Genomic DNA, 14,626 nt, shown 5'->3' on the forward strand with positions numbered 1-14,626 from the left:
GAGCGATTGCATTGGCCGATACTTAATCGTGGGTTTGTGTTGACTGTTGGTATGAAATGATCATAACTTGGTATCGTACGTCGGCTACCGTATGCTGATGAGCAGAACGCGAAACGTTAAACCCAACTTAATAAAGTAGGTTTTATGCCCTAGTCCAAATCCTTGATGATTCTAAAAATACTGCAAGAAATCGAAAAATTTGCCTCTTCATGGAAAAACATTTTCTATTGCATACATTGTCAGCTGACTGTCATTCGTTTATTTACGTGCAGACTCCGTACGAATTTGTTCGGTCATGGAAGTATGTACAAAACTGGCAACACAAGATGGAGTTCAAAAACGTCCAGAATTATTGAAAATAAACAATCAGAATGCAAATGACCAAACAATGTTTGCTGGAATAAATAGATGTATATATGTAATTGAATAATATCTGATTTCCGTACCACAAAACCAATTTTGCATTGCCTTGAAGTCAATATGGACTTTGGCATACGCGCATACAAATAAAGTTTACACACATCTAATTACAATCAATTTGATTCGCAAACCACAAGCAAGTTAATTAGCACTTTGGCTGGTATCTCCTCCGAACTTCAACAATAAACTTCAGGTTCTCCAGAAGCCTCTTCTACCAGACTCTCAATGACAGCCTGGCTTCAAAGTATCCAGTTCGCTACAGTGTCTCCTCCTTTAATGAGTAATGGCAGAAGGGGTCACTGTGACCACAGAAAAAATCAACAGTTGTTCATTACCAAACCCCATCGCTCGGTCTATGACCAAACACCTCGATTGAATTTCCGCCCAGGCGATAGGGGACGCTCCGAAATAGGGGACCACGTACCGCCTATGCAAAATGTTAAACGGAACGGATTTTCCACCAACTCTGACCATGTTCGGCTTTGGTGCGGCGTTTAACTTGTTAACTTTTTCGCCGCAACCGTAACTGAGCCCGATGTAGAATGTGTGTAGTGCACACAGAACTACACGTGAATATACATTGCATGTTTGCCTTGTTTTAGGGCCGTGATTATTATTAGCATTTCCACCAGTTTGCTCTTGTATGGAGAAGGTCTGGAAATGCGTCCGCTATACATATTTCGAAAGCGTGTGAAAATTAGCAAACAAAGTAGGCGTAGCTTCATGGAAGCAAGCTGCCTACCGGATTTGGAAGCGTCAGAATTAGCGGTGGTCGATTCAATATTTGACAATTGGTTTGGTTTCGATTAACGAAAATACAACATATCAAGCGTAAATATTGGTCATTAAATTAGCTTTGCGTGAACAATCGAAAATAAATGTGTTTCCAAATTATTGAACAACTTTCTATACCTGATACCTTTCGTCGAGATTATCTCTAAGTAGAAAATTTCATAGTTGATTTGTGATTCAAACTGAAAATGTTTTATTTTAGCAACAAGTAATTCACCCTTAAAGTCTACTTACAATAAGTTTCACGGGTTATTCTATTGATAACAAGGTTTTGTTTCTCCCCAGTGTGCCACCAATAGAAATCTATTAGCCCTATCTTAACCGTCTCGCACTAGGATCTTGTGAGATATTGGCCAAACGATGAATCGCCTGTTGGCAAAGTTGGAATTAATCGTTATTGACACTGTTCGGTGCAATTCACAGCATTGGCTATCTTAAAATATAATTTTTACCTTGCATAACCCCCCATTCCGTCCACTTCCAAACCCATTCCACTAACATTTCAAAATATAATTACATGAAGATAACATTAAACTCATGCTGATTAAGCTAATTAAATATTATACTTTTGCTTTCTCATATTGAAAGGTTATGCAATCGCTCCAAAAACCGACTTTCTAACCGAGACCCGGAGGGCCGAGTCTCATATACCATTCGACTCAGTTCGTCGAGAACGCAAAATGGCTGTGTATGTATGTGTGTATGCATGTATGTATGTATGTACCTATGTGTGTATGTAAGTATGTATGTGTATATGTGCTTATTTATTAACAAAATGTTCACATCGGTTTTTAGGAGTTGGCTGACCCGATTTTTACAAACTAAGATTCAAATGAAAGGTATAATATTCCCCTAGGTTGCTATTGAATTCCATATTGATTCAACATCTCGTTCCGGAGTTACGAGTTGAGGCGCAAGGTTACAAAACAATTGCACCTCTAGGTCGATTATAACAGGTTTTTTTCTTTTTTTACTTAGTGGTAAAGCTTTTACATCGACCCATCACACGTTTAGTACACCGATTTCGTCCATCGTGTGCCAGAATGACGGACTCTGAACAGAGAAGATAACTCTGAACTCTACTATTCTAAACTCCACCAAGGAGTCAGGCATTTGCCTGATCCCCCGGATTCCATTTGAAATGACTACTTCGGGGGGAGGCGTGCTGATGCACTTTGGTTGATTCCAGGTCTAGCTGATTGAGCTAGATTTCGCTGGTCTCATAACCGCCATATCAGTCCTGTACGGCATGATATTCTATATACGCACCTCTCTACGATGACCAGTTGGATGCCATGGTCGATCCAACGATTCCGGTTGGAGGGTGGCTTCTGGTTCACTGGTGCCCGGACGGCCCTATACTGGTGGTTTGTCGCGTTCGGTGCTACTCGGCGTAGTCCCCGGCGGTGGAGCTAGCCTTCCTCGGCGGAGAGTTCCCCGACGAAAGAATGTCTTCCGCAACCGTTGATGGAGACGCATTATTATTGCATCGATGCAGTCCGGCAGAATGCCGAGGTCAGTCCAGCGGTTCCGGATGGATGATTGCGTCCAGGGTTCACTGGTGCCTCGACGATTCAAGCCGGCGATTCGCTACGGATTACTCGGAATGTCCCCGACGGTGGATCTTTCCTACTCCGACGAAGAGTTCCCCGGCAGTGGAAGATCTTCCGAAACCGATGCTACCCGGGCAGACGCCGAGGTCGGTCCTGCGAGTCTGGGTGGAGGGTGACTTCCAGTTTACAGGCGCCCCGACTACTATTTGCCGGTGCAACTTCCCGATATACTCGAACTAGTCCCGGCGGTGGGCCGAGTCGCGGGCATTCGAGGACCACGTGCCCAGACGTTTCCTCTGCATCACCGCATGCGATGTAGAACGGCGAACTCGCGTGGCCAAACCTGTTCAGATACTTTTTGAAACAGCCATGACCAGACAAGAACATCGTCATGTGTTCACCTCACCATGCGCTCTGTTCACCCATACCGATAGGCATGGAATTAGTCGATGGGTCCATCTACCATTTACAGCGTTATCCCACTGATGCTGCCACTTGATTAGGGTGTCAGCTCGGGCTCGTTTACGGACTCCTCTCGTGCCTAGATTCCTATAACACTCGCTATCTTCTTCGAGCAGAAGGTTTATAAGGATCGTTCCAGCTATCGCAGTCATCCACAACAGCTATCGCCTGCGTTTCGAGTACTTCTACTTCCTCTAGTGATTCGACGATCACTTGGAGCACCACGTCGTCCGCAAAACCGACAATCTTCACGGCCCTGGGGAGGCTCAGCTTCAGCACTTGTACATAGTATTCCAAAGAGTTGGGCATAGCATTGAACCCTGTGGAACGCCCACTGTTACGGTAACACTTCTTTTTCCGGCATCAGTTTCGTAGATCAGTTGCCGGTTTTGGAAGTAGCTCCTCAGAATTCTACAGAGGAAGTCGGGAACTCTCAGTCTGTGTAGCGAATCGGCTATTGCGGCCCAACTAGCGCTGTTGAAGGCGTATGGCATCCACGGTGGATCTACCTTTCCGGAAACCGAACTGTATATTGGATAGTCCATTCTCTCCATCTGTGCACGTTGTAAGCATGCTGAAGGATCTCCACGTGGCTTGCCTGGCTTCGGCAACAGCACCAGCTTTTGTCGCTTCCAGATGTCGGGGAAGTTACCATCATCAACTTTTACAACGCGATCCTAAACATATCCGGGTTCAATAGGATTACTGTTTACAGAGCCACGTTGAGGATACCGTCTGGTCCCGGGACCTTCTTGGTTCTCAAAGCTTTTGCCACCACTATCAGCTCCTCGTTGGTTACCCGAGCTTCTTCTTCTTCTTAGTCATACTGCGTTCCGCATGGCGTGGTTGGCCAGGTGGTCACACAGCAATTTTCCTTATAAACTGGTACAACCATGATGCGCAAATGATGTAAAACATATTAAAATGGCTGCAACATTACTCTAGTTTGCGGGTCTGGATCACTAATGATCAATCAAAGCATCTTTGACCACATTGCACAGTGGTCCGAATCCAGAATTTGGGATGACAAAAACATTTGTGACTAAACTACTGGTTCTAGAGATTTTATGTCTTCAGAACAAATAATCTGTGTCAATTGGGGCATCTTTTGAGATGGGTGACATTGGGGTGGTCCTTATTGTTTGTACGATCTGAAAATTATTTGCGAAATAAGAAGAGATAGAACAATGAAGTGTTCCGCAAAATTGTAGTACAACCTTTTTCAAGCAACTTTGCTGAGGACGTCATATTTGTAACTTTAATGGTTTTAATTTTACAGCTATTGAAATGTTGTGTGATAGGGTATCCCTAACAAAATCAGTTTTTTCGTTATAACTTTTTAAGTATTTTTTTTTTCGTCAATAGCGTCTTCACAAAACTTTTAGAGCTTATTAAGACGAATATTATTAATATAGACATATTTGAGATAGCTCATTTAGTTCAAAAGTTATGAGCATTTTTAGCAAAAAAAAACACAACCATTTCAAATGTTGATATCTTAAAATGGAGCAAGTGAAATTGATTTCTTCTTTCTGCATTCGAAAGATCACAATTGATAGTATGTTTTATGAAAAAATCTCAGAGGTCATTTTTGTTTAACTCATTTTATTTTAGTTTGAATATTGAGAATATTACTACTATTTGTAGCATTAAAAGTGCAACGGTCAGTGTAACCTAGCAACTATTTTTAAAATAAGATCAGATAGATAAACAACATCTCAAATAAAACCTCTCGAGTGTGGCGAAGGGCCGCTGAGTTGTTTCCGATGTATTTCGTTCCGCCTGAGCCGCGGAAAACCTTTCCAGCACTACGTCATAATGTGGCGAAGAGTCCGCTGAATTATTATTTTAGTCACAGCCTTGGTAGAATCCATTTGGGAATCGGAAAACCTTCCCAGCACCCTGCTTAAGGCCCATGTATGCTGTTAATTTGTCACGAGTAATCAAGATCCGGGTAGCATCCGGAAGATCTAGAAATTTGGAACGTTATTTGACCTATTTTTCAACAAGATCATAGGGTCCGAAGTAAGCAGCAATTTTTTTAATACATCTTTAATATTGGCAACGCTGCTAAATTTTCTTGAATGGTTTTCTCGAAACTTGCCGATAGACTTATTCCTCGTTTCTAATGCCTCAGTGAAAAGGCTTTAGAAACGAGGAATATTTCAATCCGCAAGTTTCGAGAAAACCATAGAAATACATAGAGTAGAATGGGGTCAAACAGGTACGGGTGTACAATAAGTATAGGGCAGTATCTTTGCAATGTTATTGCAGAGGTAGCTCGTGTTGCGTGAATTAGATACACGGTAGAGAGCATCGTTGAGGACTATCATTTCGGCTGTTGCCGTGAAGCAGCTGTATTAGTTACGACGTCGTTTATGTTTTCGCGTGTTGTTCTGCGGAAACGAATTGTCTTTCGTCCTCAGTACATTACATTTAATCAACGTAAAAAACATCAAGTGAGTTGTTTCTTACGTAAAAATTAATGTTGAACAAGAGTATTGTGTTGGTTTTTTGATATTTTTGTTTTACAAAAAGATTCGGACATCAACATGGAACATATTTACGCTACCAACAGGAAGAAAAGCATGCTTGACGATAGACGAACCAAGTACTTAAAGTTTATGAAGGGTTGTAGATAAAGGAACCAACCGTACTCGTGATCGTAAATCATTCTCGTTGCTTCCAAATAGCCTGCAAAAACTTGGGAGTTTATTTTTGCTTTGCTATTGATAACGGCGAGAATGATACCTAATCGTTCCAATAAATCTGCATTCAAACCCGTGATCTCACAAACTCCATTCATCAAAAACTTTTCTTGTCGCGTTGCCATCATTGGAATTGCCTCCACTGGGTAATGGCTCATTAATTCGAAGGTTCGATCTTTTCTTTAACGATTTGTCGTCTTTCCAACACGCCACTTTGGTGTTTCCTTCTCAAAACGTCGTCATCGACCACCGATTCTTAACATTTCCTTTCGATCATGCCCATATGATCCTACCTAGCTCTAGCTTTCCGTTCTAAGTTTACGAATGATTAACTTTAGAATACCTATCTGTTTTTCGATTTTAACATCTTTCGTTTCTCTTATTCATAAGTTTTCCGAAAATAGCTAACAAAGTTGATACTGTAAAATAAAATATGTGTGACTAGGATGGCTAGCCAAACATCACACTACGTTCTCCGCTGTTCAGATGGATTGATACACGACTACATGAGAAATAACAACTCAGTGGGCCCTTCGCCACACTTGGGCAGTTTTATTTGAGATTTTGTTTAAATATCTGATCTTATTTTCAAAATAGTTGCTAGGTTACACTGACCGTTGCACTTTTAATGCTACAAATTCTCAATATTCAAACTAAAATAAAATGAGTTAAACAAAAATGACCTCTGAGATTTTTTCATAAAACATACTATCAATTGTGATCTTTCGAATGCAAAAAGAAGAAATCAATTTCACTTGCTCTATTTTAAGATATCAACATTTGAAAAGGTTGTGTTTTTTTGCTAAAAAATGCTTATAACTTTTGAGCTAAATGAGCTATCTCAAATATGTCCATATTAATAATATTCGTCTTAATAAGCTCTAAAAGTTTTGTGAAGACGCTATTGACGGAAAAAAACCATTTAAAAATTTATAACGAAAAAACTGATTTTGTTAGGGATACCCTATCACACAACATTTTAATAGCTGTAAAATTAAAACCATTAAAGTTACAAATATGACGTCCTCAGCAAAGTTGCTTGAAAAAGGTTGTACTACAATTTTGCGGAACACTTCATTGTTCTATCTCTTCTTATTTCGAAAATAATTTTCAGATCGTACAAACAATAAGGACCACCCTAATGTCACCCACCTCAAAAGATGCCTCAATTGACATAGATTATTTGTTCCGAAGACATGAAATCTCTAGAGCCGGTAGTTTAGTCACAAATGTTTTTGTCATCCTAAATTCTGGATTCGGACCACTGTGCATTGGCCAATTGGCCATCTGACACTTCATGATGCCCCCGGGGAACTCGCTAAGTTCCTAAGTTAATATCACACCTATTCCTCAGCGAATTCTATACCGATTTTTACAAAATTGATTTCAAATGAAAGATACAGTAATGTCATTGACTGCTGCTGAATTTCATTCGGCTCTGACTCTTGGTTCCGAAGTTACAGGTTGGTTAATAAGGTATAAATATAAAAATCGGTACAATCGTAATACCTCAGAGGCTAACAACTATGAATGTCACTCTATTTCGTTGAAATGGTCAAGATATTACTTCGATTCGTACGTCTAGATCACTCATTGCCAATCAACAATTCTTTGAATATATTGTCCGCCATCGACGATTCCGGAATTACGGGCATATTCCACAATTAAAGTCACATCGGTTCTTCGGTGATGACTGAATCGATTTTCTCAAACAAAGTCTCAAATGGAAGGCAAAATATGCAATTAAGTATTGCGTCGTCGTCTTGAAATTTCACACAAATATTTTCAAAAATATGTACTTTCAGAATATTAAATAATGTTTTTTTTTCGATTTTTGGAGTTCCAACTTTGTATATAACCCCTTAAACCAGCAGAACATGTAATAAAACATTTTTCCTTAGTTTGTATTGTGAACTAGTGCACAAAGTTGAAAATGAAAACCGTGATTCAGTTTACCATGATATTTCAGACTGACATCAAATTATCTGTGATTAAACTCAAAGGGGTGATAATTGGTTAGAATCAAATCACTCAGTCGACATCCAAGTACTGCTTCTAGATCTCACTTTCTAAATCCCGAACTATGTAACTTTTTTGTATTATTCCAATGCGGTTTACCGGCCAGAGCGCATCGCATTCCAACGTCAATCAGTGGATCTGGATGCTTGTTTTCAACTGTGCTATTTCTGCCAGGATGGAATGTTGTTTACTATTCCATGACCGCATAATGTTTACTGCAATGTTGATAGGTAACCAGAACTCTCTGCATGGACAAGACTTTAGACACAATTAACCCACGATATGTACAGAGGAATATCAACAAAGATTTCGCATTTCTAGGGAAGACGGGCCCTTATCCATCTCATTAGTCAGGATGTCACTCTATTTCGTCGATAACTCAGATCACAGTGATTCAATTGTGCTTAACCCTTGTGAAAGCAAACTAAACTCCTAAAGTTAATTCAATACTGTATTACAACAATAGCATAAAAATCCAAACAGTTTTGAGAAATTTTACTTATAATTACAAGTCTTTCGATTGTTTGCATGAATTTTCTATTTAAATTTATTGAATAGTGTAGACAAGTGGTTACACACACTGTAGAACACTAAAAATAGACATGTTTCGAGAATTTTTCTTGACGCAACAAATATGTGAGTCGGGAGCCTGTAAAATGTCATTTATTATACTACTTGTGAAACACAAAAAACAGTTGGTTATGAAATATGTTCCATTTTCTAGAAGTATTAGTTTGGTGATTAATCCCCATAAAGCTGAGAAGCAAATTTTCGTTTGGACATGGATGAGATCAAGACGGCAGACGTGCACTGAAACCGCAGGGAAACCTGGGCGACGTGCACATGACGTTCCGGTTAAAGAAGGGATAAGCTCAGACAGCGATGATTCGTTTACCGGTAGCCGGTGCTGATAAGGCGCTGGAAGTAGGCAAAGTTACGATTGGATGGTTGAGATTCCCATTGAGCGCGGCCCCTCGAGTGAATAAACAAGCGGAGAAATGCTTCAAGTGTTTAGCTTTGGACATAGGCCTGGGACTTGCAAAGGCCCGGATAGATCCGGGATGTGCTGGAAATGCAGAGAAACGGGCCATCTTGCGAGAGACGCGTTGGTAAACTAATCGCACCTTAATTTTTCCAATCCGATCTTCCCGAATGAATCGAATCAAATGCACGAATTGCACACCGAAAAAATTGACCAACAAATCCTATTGATCTTTAGTTCGGGCAGATGCAGCGGATGTAAAAACACGAAACATTAAAAAAGCCCATATGCCCTCTCGGTCTCCTCGATACACAACTATCGCAGCGTAAACCAATAACCATCTAGAAGCAATTGTCTGTTAGAGGTTCTTTAGCACTGATGCACGAAATATGATTGTTGATGTTTGCAATACCGTCAAACCATTCAATCTAGGGGAGGGATTTATAAATTATTGAAATTATTACTCATAAATTATAAATAACTAAAACGATAGTGTAAATTTTGGGAATTTGGGTTATATTCTCCCCAATTTAAGAAAAATCAACCGATGCACGTTCTGTGAAGATTAAAATGTATATCAAAATGCGATGGTTTGAGGTCCCTGTCAAGTGTTAGATTTTGCCAGATATTTTTAGTTGAACTGTCAGATTTTCTTTGCAAAATAGTGGCAACCCTGTGTGAAAGAGAAGGTCGCGCGTCGTCTGCACAAAGCAGTGTTTTCATATGTACCAAATTGTTCATCTATATATTTTCCCTATACACTCATTGCTCAATGTGTTCTAAAGGGATGGGCAAAATCTTTGCAACACGGTGTCATGTAGGTAATTGTTTTTCTCGATAACGTAAAAAACCATTCTATCACCAGTTCCATTTCAATTGATCTTTCGATGCTATTTTATGAATCTCTTCAATATGTTGAGTTATTGTCTAGTCACAATCTCTTAGCAGATGAGTCAGTTTAATGTTGACGTCGCTCAGGATATTTATTAGTCATCGTATTCCCAAGCGTGTCGGTTTTTTGATTCAATTGGCAGAAAATGAATCCGGCAGAGTTTGTTTCCATTAGAGAGCACGTTCTGTTTTGAAATAGGTACCTATACTATTTTCATTCTCATCCGATCACAGTTCATTTTCGCCCCCTCGCACCTGCAATGGTTATTGTTCTATTATTTGGTGGTTTTGAAACTTTGTTGCATGTTGACAGACGAAGGTGCAACATAATGAAATAGGTACCCATTCCGAAAATTCCCCACTGCACAGAGTGCAGCAAATGTTTTCCCACTTCGGTGCGGTGGCTAATATTCTCAAACGCTGCTATTTTCAGCAGGGCAGGTGAAGCGGCTAAAATCTAAAACACAATTTGATTTATGTCTATTACAGCGAAACCATAAATAACAGTTGTTGGCACTGAATGGCCGATACGTGATTTGGCAATGAAAATATCGTTTGAAAATACCAACAGCTACTACCTCCAGTCAGTTTTGATTATTTTTAAACAGTTTCGATTTAGATTAGCTTCGATGTTTTCCTTGAAGTGCGGTTTTAATAAAATAACAAAATATTGCGTATTGCACATCAAATATGATAGCTCACAGAATTGTAGAGGTTTTAACCTTAAGGTTATTCGCATCTTCGGGATAGAAAAATTTCTTATGAAAAATTTCTAATCCTATGTGCGGGGTCGGAACTCGAACCCAAGGTGCGCTGTGGGAACCGATTTACCAACTAAGCTACGCCCACCCCCATGGAAATGTGATAATAATGCATTTTAACGACGAATCGCTGCACCTATTTATTATAATCCAAGTGCACTGAAGGAGCTAAGACGATTCGACTTGAAGGAGTTTGCACACTTGTGTGATAGTCCAATTCGGTGTGAAATTGGCAATAAAACCATTTTCAATTAAATGAAAATAACACTTTATACAAATTTACTTACTAGGTAGGATAAATTTCCAGTTCCGTATTAATAAAGAGACACGGAAACTGGCGAAAACTTGGTGACGTATGAAATTCGTATTCATCATCAACTTGTGTTTTGATTTGAATCAGAATTTACCCACTACACAAGAAAATTCCATTCTGAGCAAAATACACCAACCATACAACAGTGTACATTAAATTGTAAAGCTGATTGTGCTCTGTCAATCCCTCCATGCATCTCTATTGAATTCCGTCGAAGGACCTTCAACGTTGGACAGCTTCTCCATCACAATCAGCACGGTACTAGAACCTAACGAGAACTTAACTTTTTTCCCCGCTCCCACATCGACAACCGAAATGGAATTCACTAATAGGATTGCTGAAGCGATTGTGAATTTCATCCTCACAGCACACCCACGGGCAGTTACTGGAGTAGTAAGTGATAGAAAAAGATGCGGAAACATTCGCGCAATTTTCCCGGTTGAGGGCGCACAACAATGATGATCCTTGTTGCAGAGATTAAACATTATTAATACCTATTCTTCCGAAACATAGGCCGTAGGAATATTGATTGAAATTGACCATGTACTGAAAAGTTCCAAAACGCAAAATCCAAAACAAAGGACGTAATATTATAACGGTCCCTACCGTATATACCTATCCCATCACGGGACTACGGCGAACAGAGAACACAACTGTGGCAACCGCCAAATGAAATCAATTAATGGCCTCATTGCCAAAGGCTACGGAAATTTTCTCGAGCACGGGGTGGCCAACGGAGATAAAAGGACTAGGAAAAATCAAATAAAGAACAATTTGCACAAACTCAATCGACGGCGGAAGGCGTTGCAAAGCGTTAAACAACACAACAGAGACATGATCACCCACCTCTCCAGAAAATGGTAGCAATCGTTTTTTTTCTTTCTTCTTGCTGGTATACCAGCCAGCGGCAACACTCGAGGCTGGAAAAATGTATGAATCACTGCTTTCCCACTATTTCCACTTTGAATACATTATGCTGCGGAAAGCCACAAGGGAGGAAGTTTTTCCATTAATGAAGTCACGATACAGTTTATTCGAAAAAGTTTTACTCCTTCCCGGCCAGACGTTGCCTAGGCACCCCAGTGACTGGAAGTGAGTAGGGTTTTCCTGCTGCCGGCCGGCTGGTCGGTCGGGTGCTTGCGAGAATTGTTTGAATATTAAATCGTTTATCCCGCGTTGGCGGGACGTGCGATATGAATCATGCATTTCGTAGTGTGTACGTGCAGGTTAAGCTATGCAATCAGGGGAACTGATTGCATTTTTATGATATTCCAAGAATAGAGGATAATGACAGTGACTAACGGAGCTCGGAGAATAGAAGAAAGATAAAAGAAGACATTAGACAGAAAAATCAATACAGAAGGTAGAGGACAGATAACAGAAGGCAGAAGACAGAAAATACAGTGGTCGTGGATACGAAATTCACGCCATCTATATGTGAAAGCCTCCTCGATCACATTCCTTCTTCGTCGATCAACTATGTCGGTACCCTGGTTTCATCGAGAAGTTAGCGCTGTGGCAACCCGAATCTGTCAAATTGGTATAAAAGGGCGACAAAACGTCAATTTTCTCTCTTTTTGCTCAACACTCCGGACATTATAGGGAAGTGTTAAAGAGTTCAGAAGGGAGGAACTAAGTGAATTCTAGTACCATTAAGAAATAAAATTATAGTTAATTTCAAATAAACGATGCGTTTAGTAACGATCGCAAAATTTAATTTTCGGAAAGGAATTCCGACGCTGGGATTTAACGCAGATTCCGTTGTCCTTGTATCAGACTTACCAACTACGAAGAATTCGAACTCCAGAAACTCCTGGGTCTGGTGGTACTTTAAAGGAAGTGGCTGCTGAGACTTACCTGCTCTCGCTGTGTTCATCAGACAGAAAAAAAAACAAAAAAAGACAACGCAGAAAAAACGGAAAACACAGAAAAGTCATAAAATACACAATAGACAGAAGAGGCAGAAAAAACAGAAAAGACAAAAGACAGAATAGAAAGAAAAGACTAAAACAACAGAAAAGGCAGAAAAAACAAAAGACTGTAGAACGAATACTGAAGATGTACAAAGAGACAGAAAACAGAAAGATAGAGATCAGAACGATGAATATTAGACCAGTTCGCTGTATCAGCTTATGAAATAAATGCGGCTAGAATATACTACTGACACCTGACTCGTTACGGTAGAATTATTTTGGATCGACGATATTAGGTTTAAATCCGAAATAATCCGACGCTTTCTTGAAAGGCAGCTGCCAAATAAACTAACTCATCGTTGAACAACAGAAATTCATTCCTAACCCATCATCGGAGCTGTCACAACTGCCATATCCCCGATGCAACATCTAAAACGGTGACAGTATCCTACCGACTGAAAGTTTCCCCCATAGTATGACTTTGATGGTGTTGTAAACTGTAAAATTTAATCCTATCACAAACCGATGACGGTGGGATGCTCGGTAGAAGGTATGGGTAGGTAGGTAGGTAGCACTGCAACAACGTCACAGTGGGACCAGTGTCACTGTTTCGGGTAAACGTCGGATGCACGTACACCGTACATAGATTCACATGTCAGGACGGGTACCATTGTATTAGCCCTATGGAGCGGAATCAAGCTGAACGAACGAAACAGCCTGTCCGCACATTTACCGATTACCGCTGCTGGGGTGGGAAAATTTCATTTTCACACAATTTTCTGCCATCAAGCACATCAGACTTACCGGACGGTAAAGGGTAACAACGTCGTCGGTGTCGCTTCGCTGTGGTGACACGTTTTGTTGCTTTCTAGTGTCAGTTTCAATTTGGATCGAAAGTAACATGTCTGTCTGTTACTTCTTCTCGCGGTGCTCCATTTTCAATTATCATTTGAAAAAACATCATAATGTCAAAAGGTAAATGTTTATCTGTAAAAATATTGTTCTTGGTGGGGAAAGACAAATAATGACTTTTCCCAAATTTGTATTTACTGAAAAAAATGCTTTTGTAGAAGGAATTTTGAACACGTGGTGTCAGTGGCGGAGACGGAGACAATAGACGCGATCAGGAACTGGATGACCAATGTTAAGCTGTAGATAGTTCACCAGAAGACGGATGTGTTATTGGTCAGCAAAGAGGTTCAGCGGATGCAAATCGACGTCGGAAAGATCGTGATTGCATCGAAACGCGGCATTGGACAGATAGTTGATCTGACTACATTTTTGCCATACACATTACTGTGTAGCAACAAATGACACCGATTTGTGCTGAATACCCCAAGATACCTGTTCTATGATCAATGAGACTGGAAACATATTTATTCGCAAAAAATATGTGCGTATGTGTCAAAAATGACACTCATTTTTCTCAGAAATGGCTAGACCGATTTGCCCAAACTTAGTTTTGAATAAAAGGTACAACCTGCTATTGAATTTTGTGTCGATCTGAATTCCGGTTCCGGAGTTACGGGTTTAAGAGTATGACACCACCTAAATTTCCCATATAAACTGGTACACTGATATCAAAATGATGCAAAACTTTTTAAAATGGATGCAAAATTAAAATTATCGATATTTGATATAATCTCTAAAAACAGTTGACAGAGATTGACTTTTCAGGATTTTGGCACATTTTTGCCTTTCTCATATAGAATGGTTATGCAAACACTCTGAAAATCGTCAATCTAATCCCCGCACGAAGGGCGGAGTGTCATATACCATTCGACTTAGTTCGTCGAGATAGGAAAAACTATG

At 40.0% G+C, this 14,626-nt stretch overlaps 1 protein-coding gene across 6 annotated transcripts in view; it reads left to right on the plus strand.

Annotated features, from left to right (window-relative positions):
* Positions 1-14,626, plus strand: part of LOC131684012 (uncharacterized) — a 271,053-nt gene that overhangs the window by 226,683 nt on the left and 29,744 nt on the right. The window contains exon 1 of one of the 6 annotated variants that reach the window (XM_058966478.1): positions 13,765-13,789. The exons of the other annotated variants lie outside the window; for them this stretch is intronic. Within the exon in view, the coding sequence (XP_058822461.1) occupies positions 13,780-13,789 (10 nt within the window). The 5' untranslated portion in view covers positions 13,765-13,779. Of the gene's footprint in view, positions 1-13,764; positions 13,790-14,626 lie in introns of those variants that run through there. 6 annotated transcript variants of the gene reach the window in all.

Source organism: Topomyia yanbarensis, chromosome 2 (assembly GCF_030247195.1).
Source record: "Topomyia yanbarensis strain Yona2022 chromosome 2, ASM3024719v1, whole genome shotgun sequence".
In the NCBI taxonomy this organism is placed as follows: domain Eukaryota; kingdom Metazoa; phylum Arthropoda; class Insecta; order Diptera; family Culicidae; genus Topomyia; species Topomyia yanbarensis.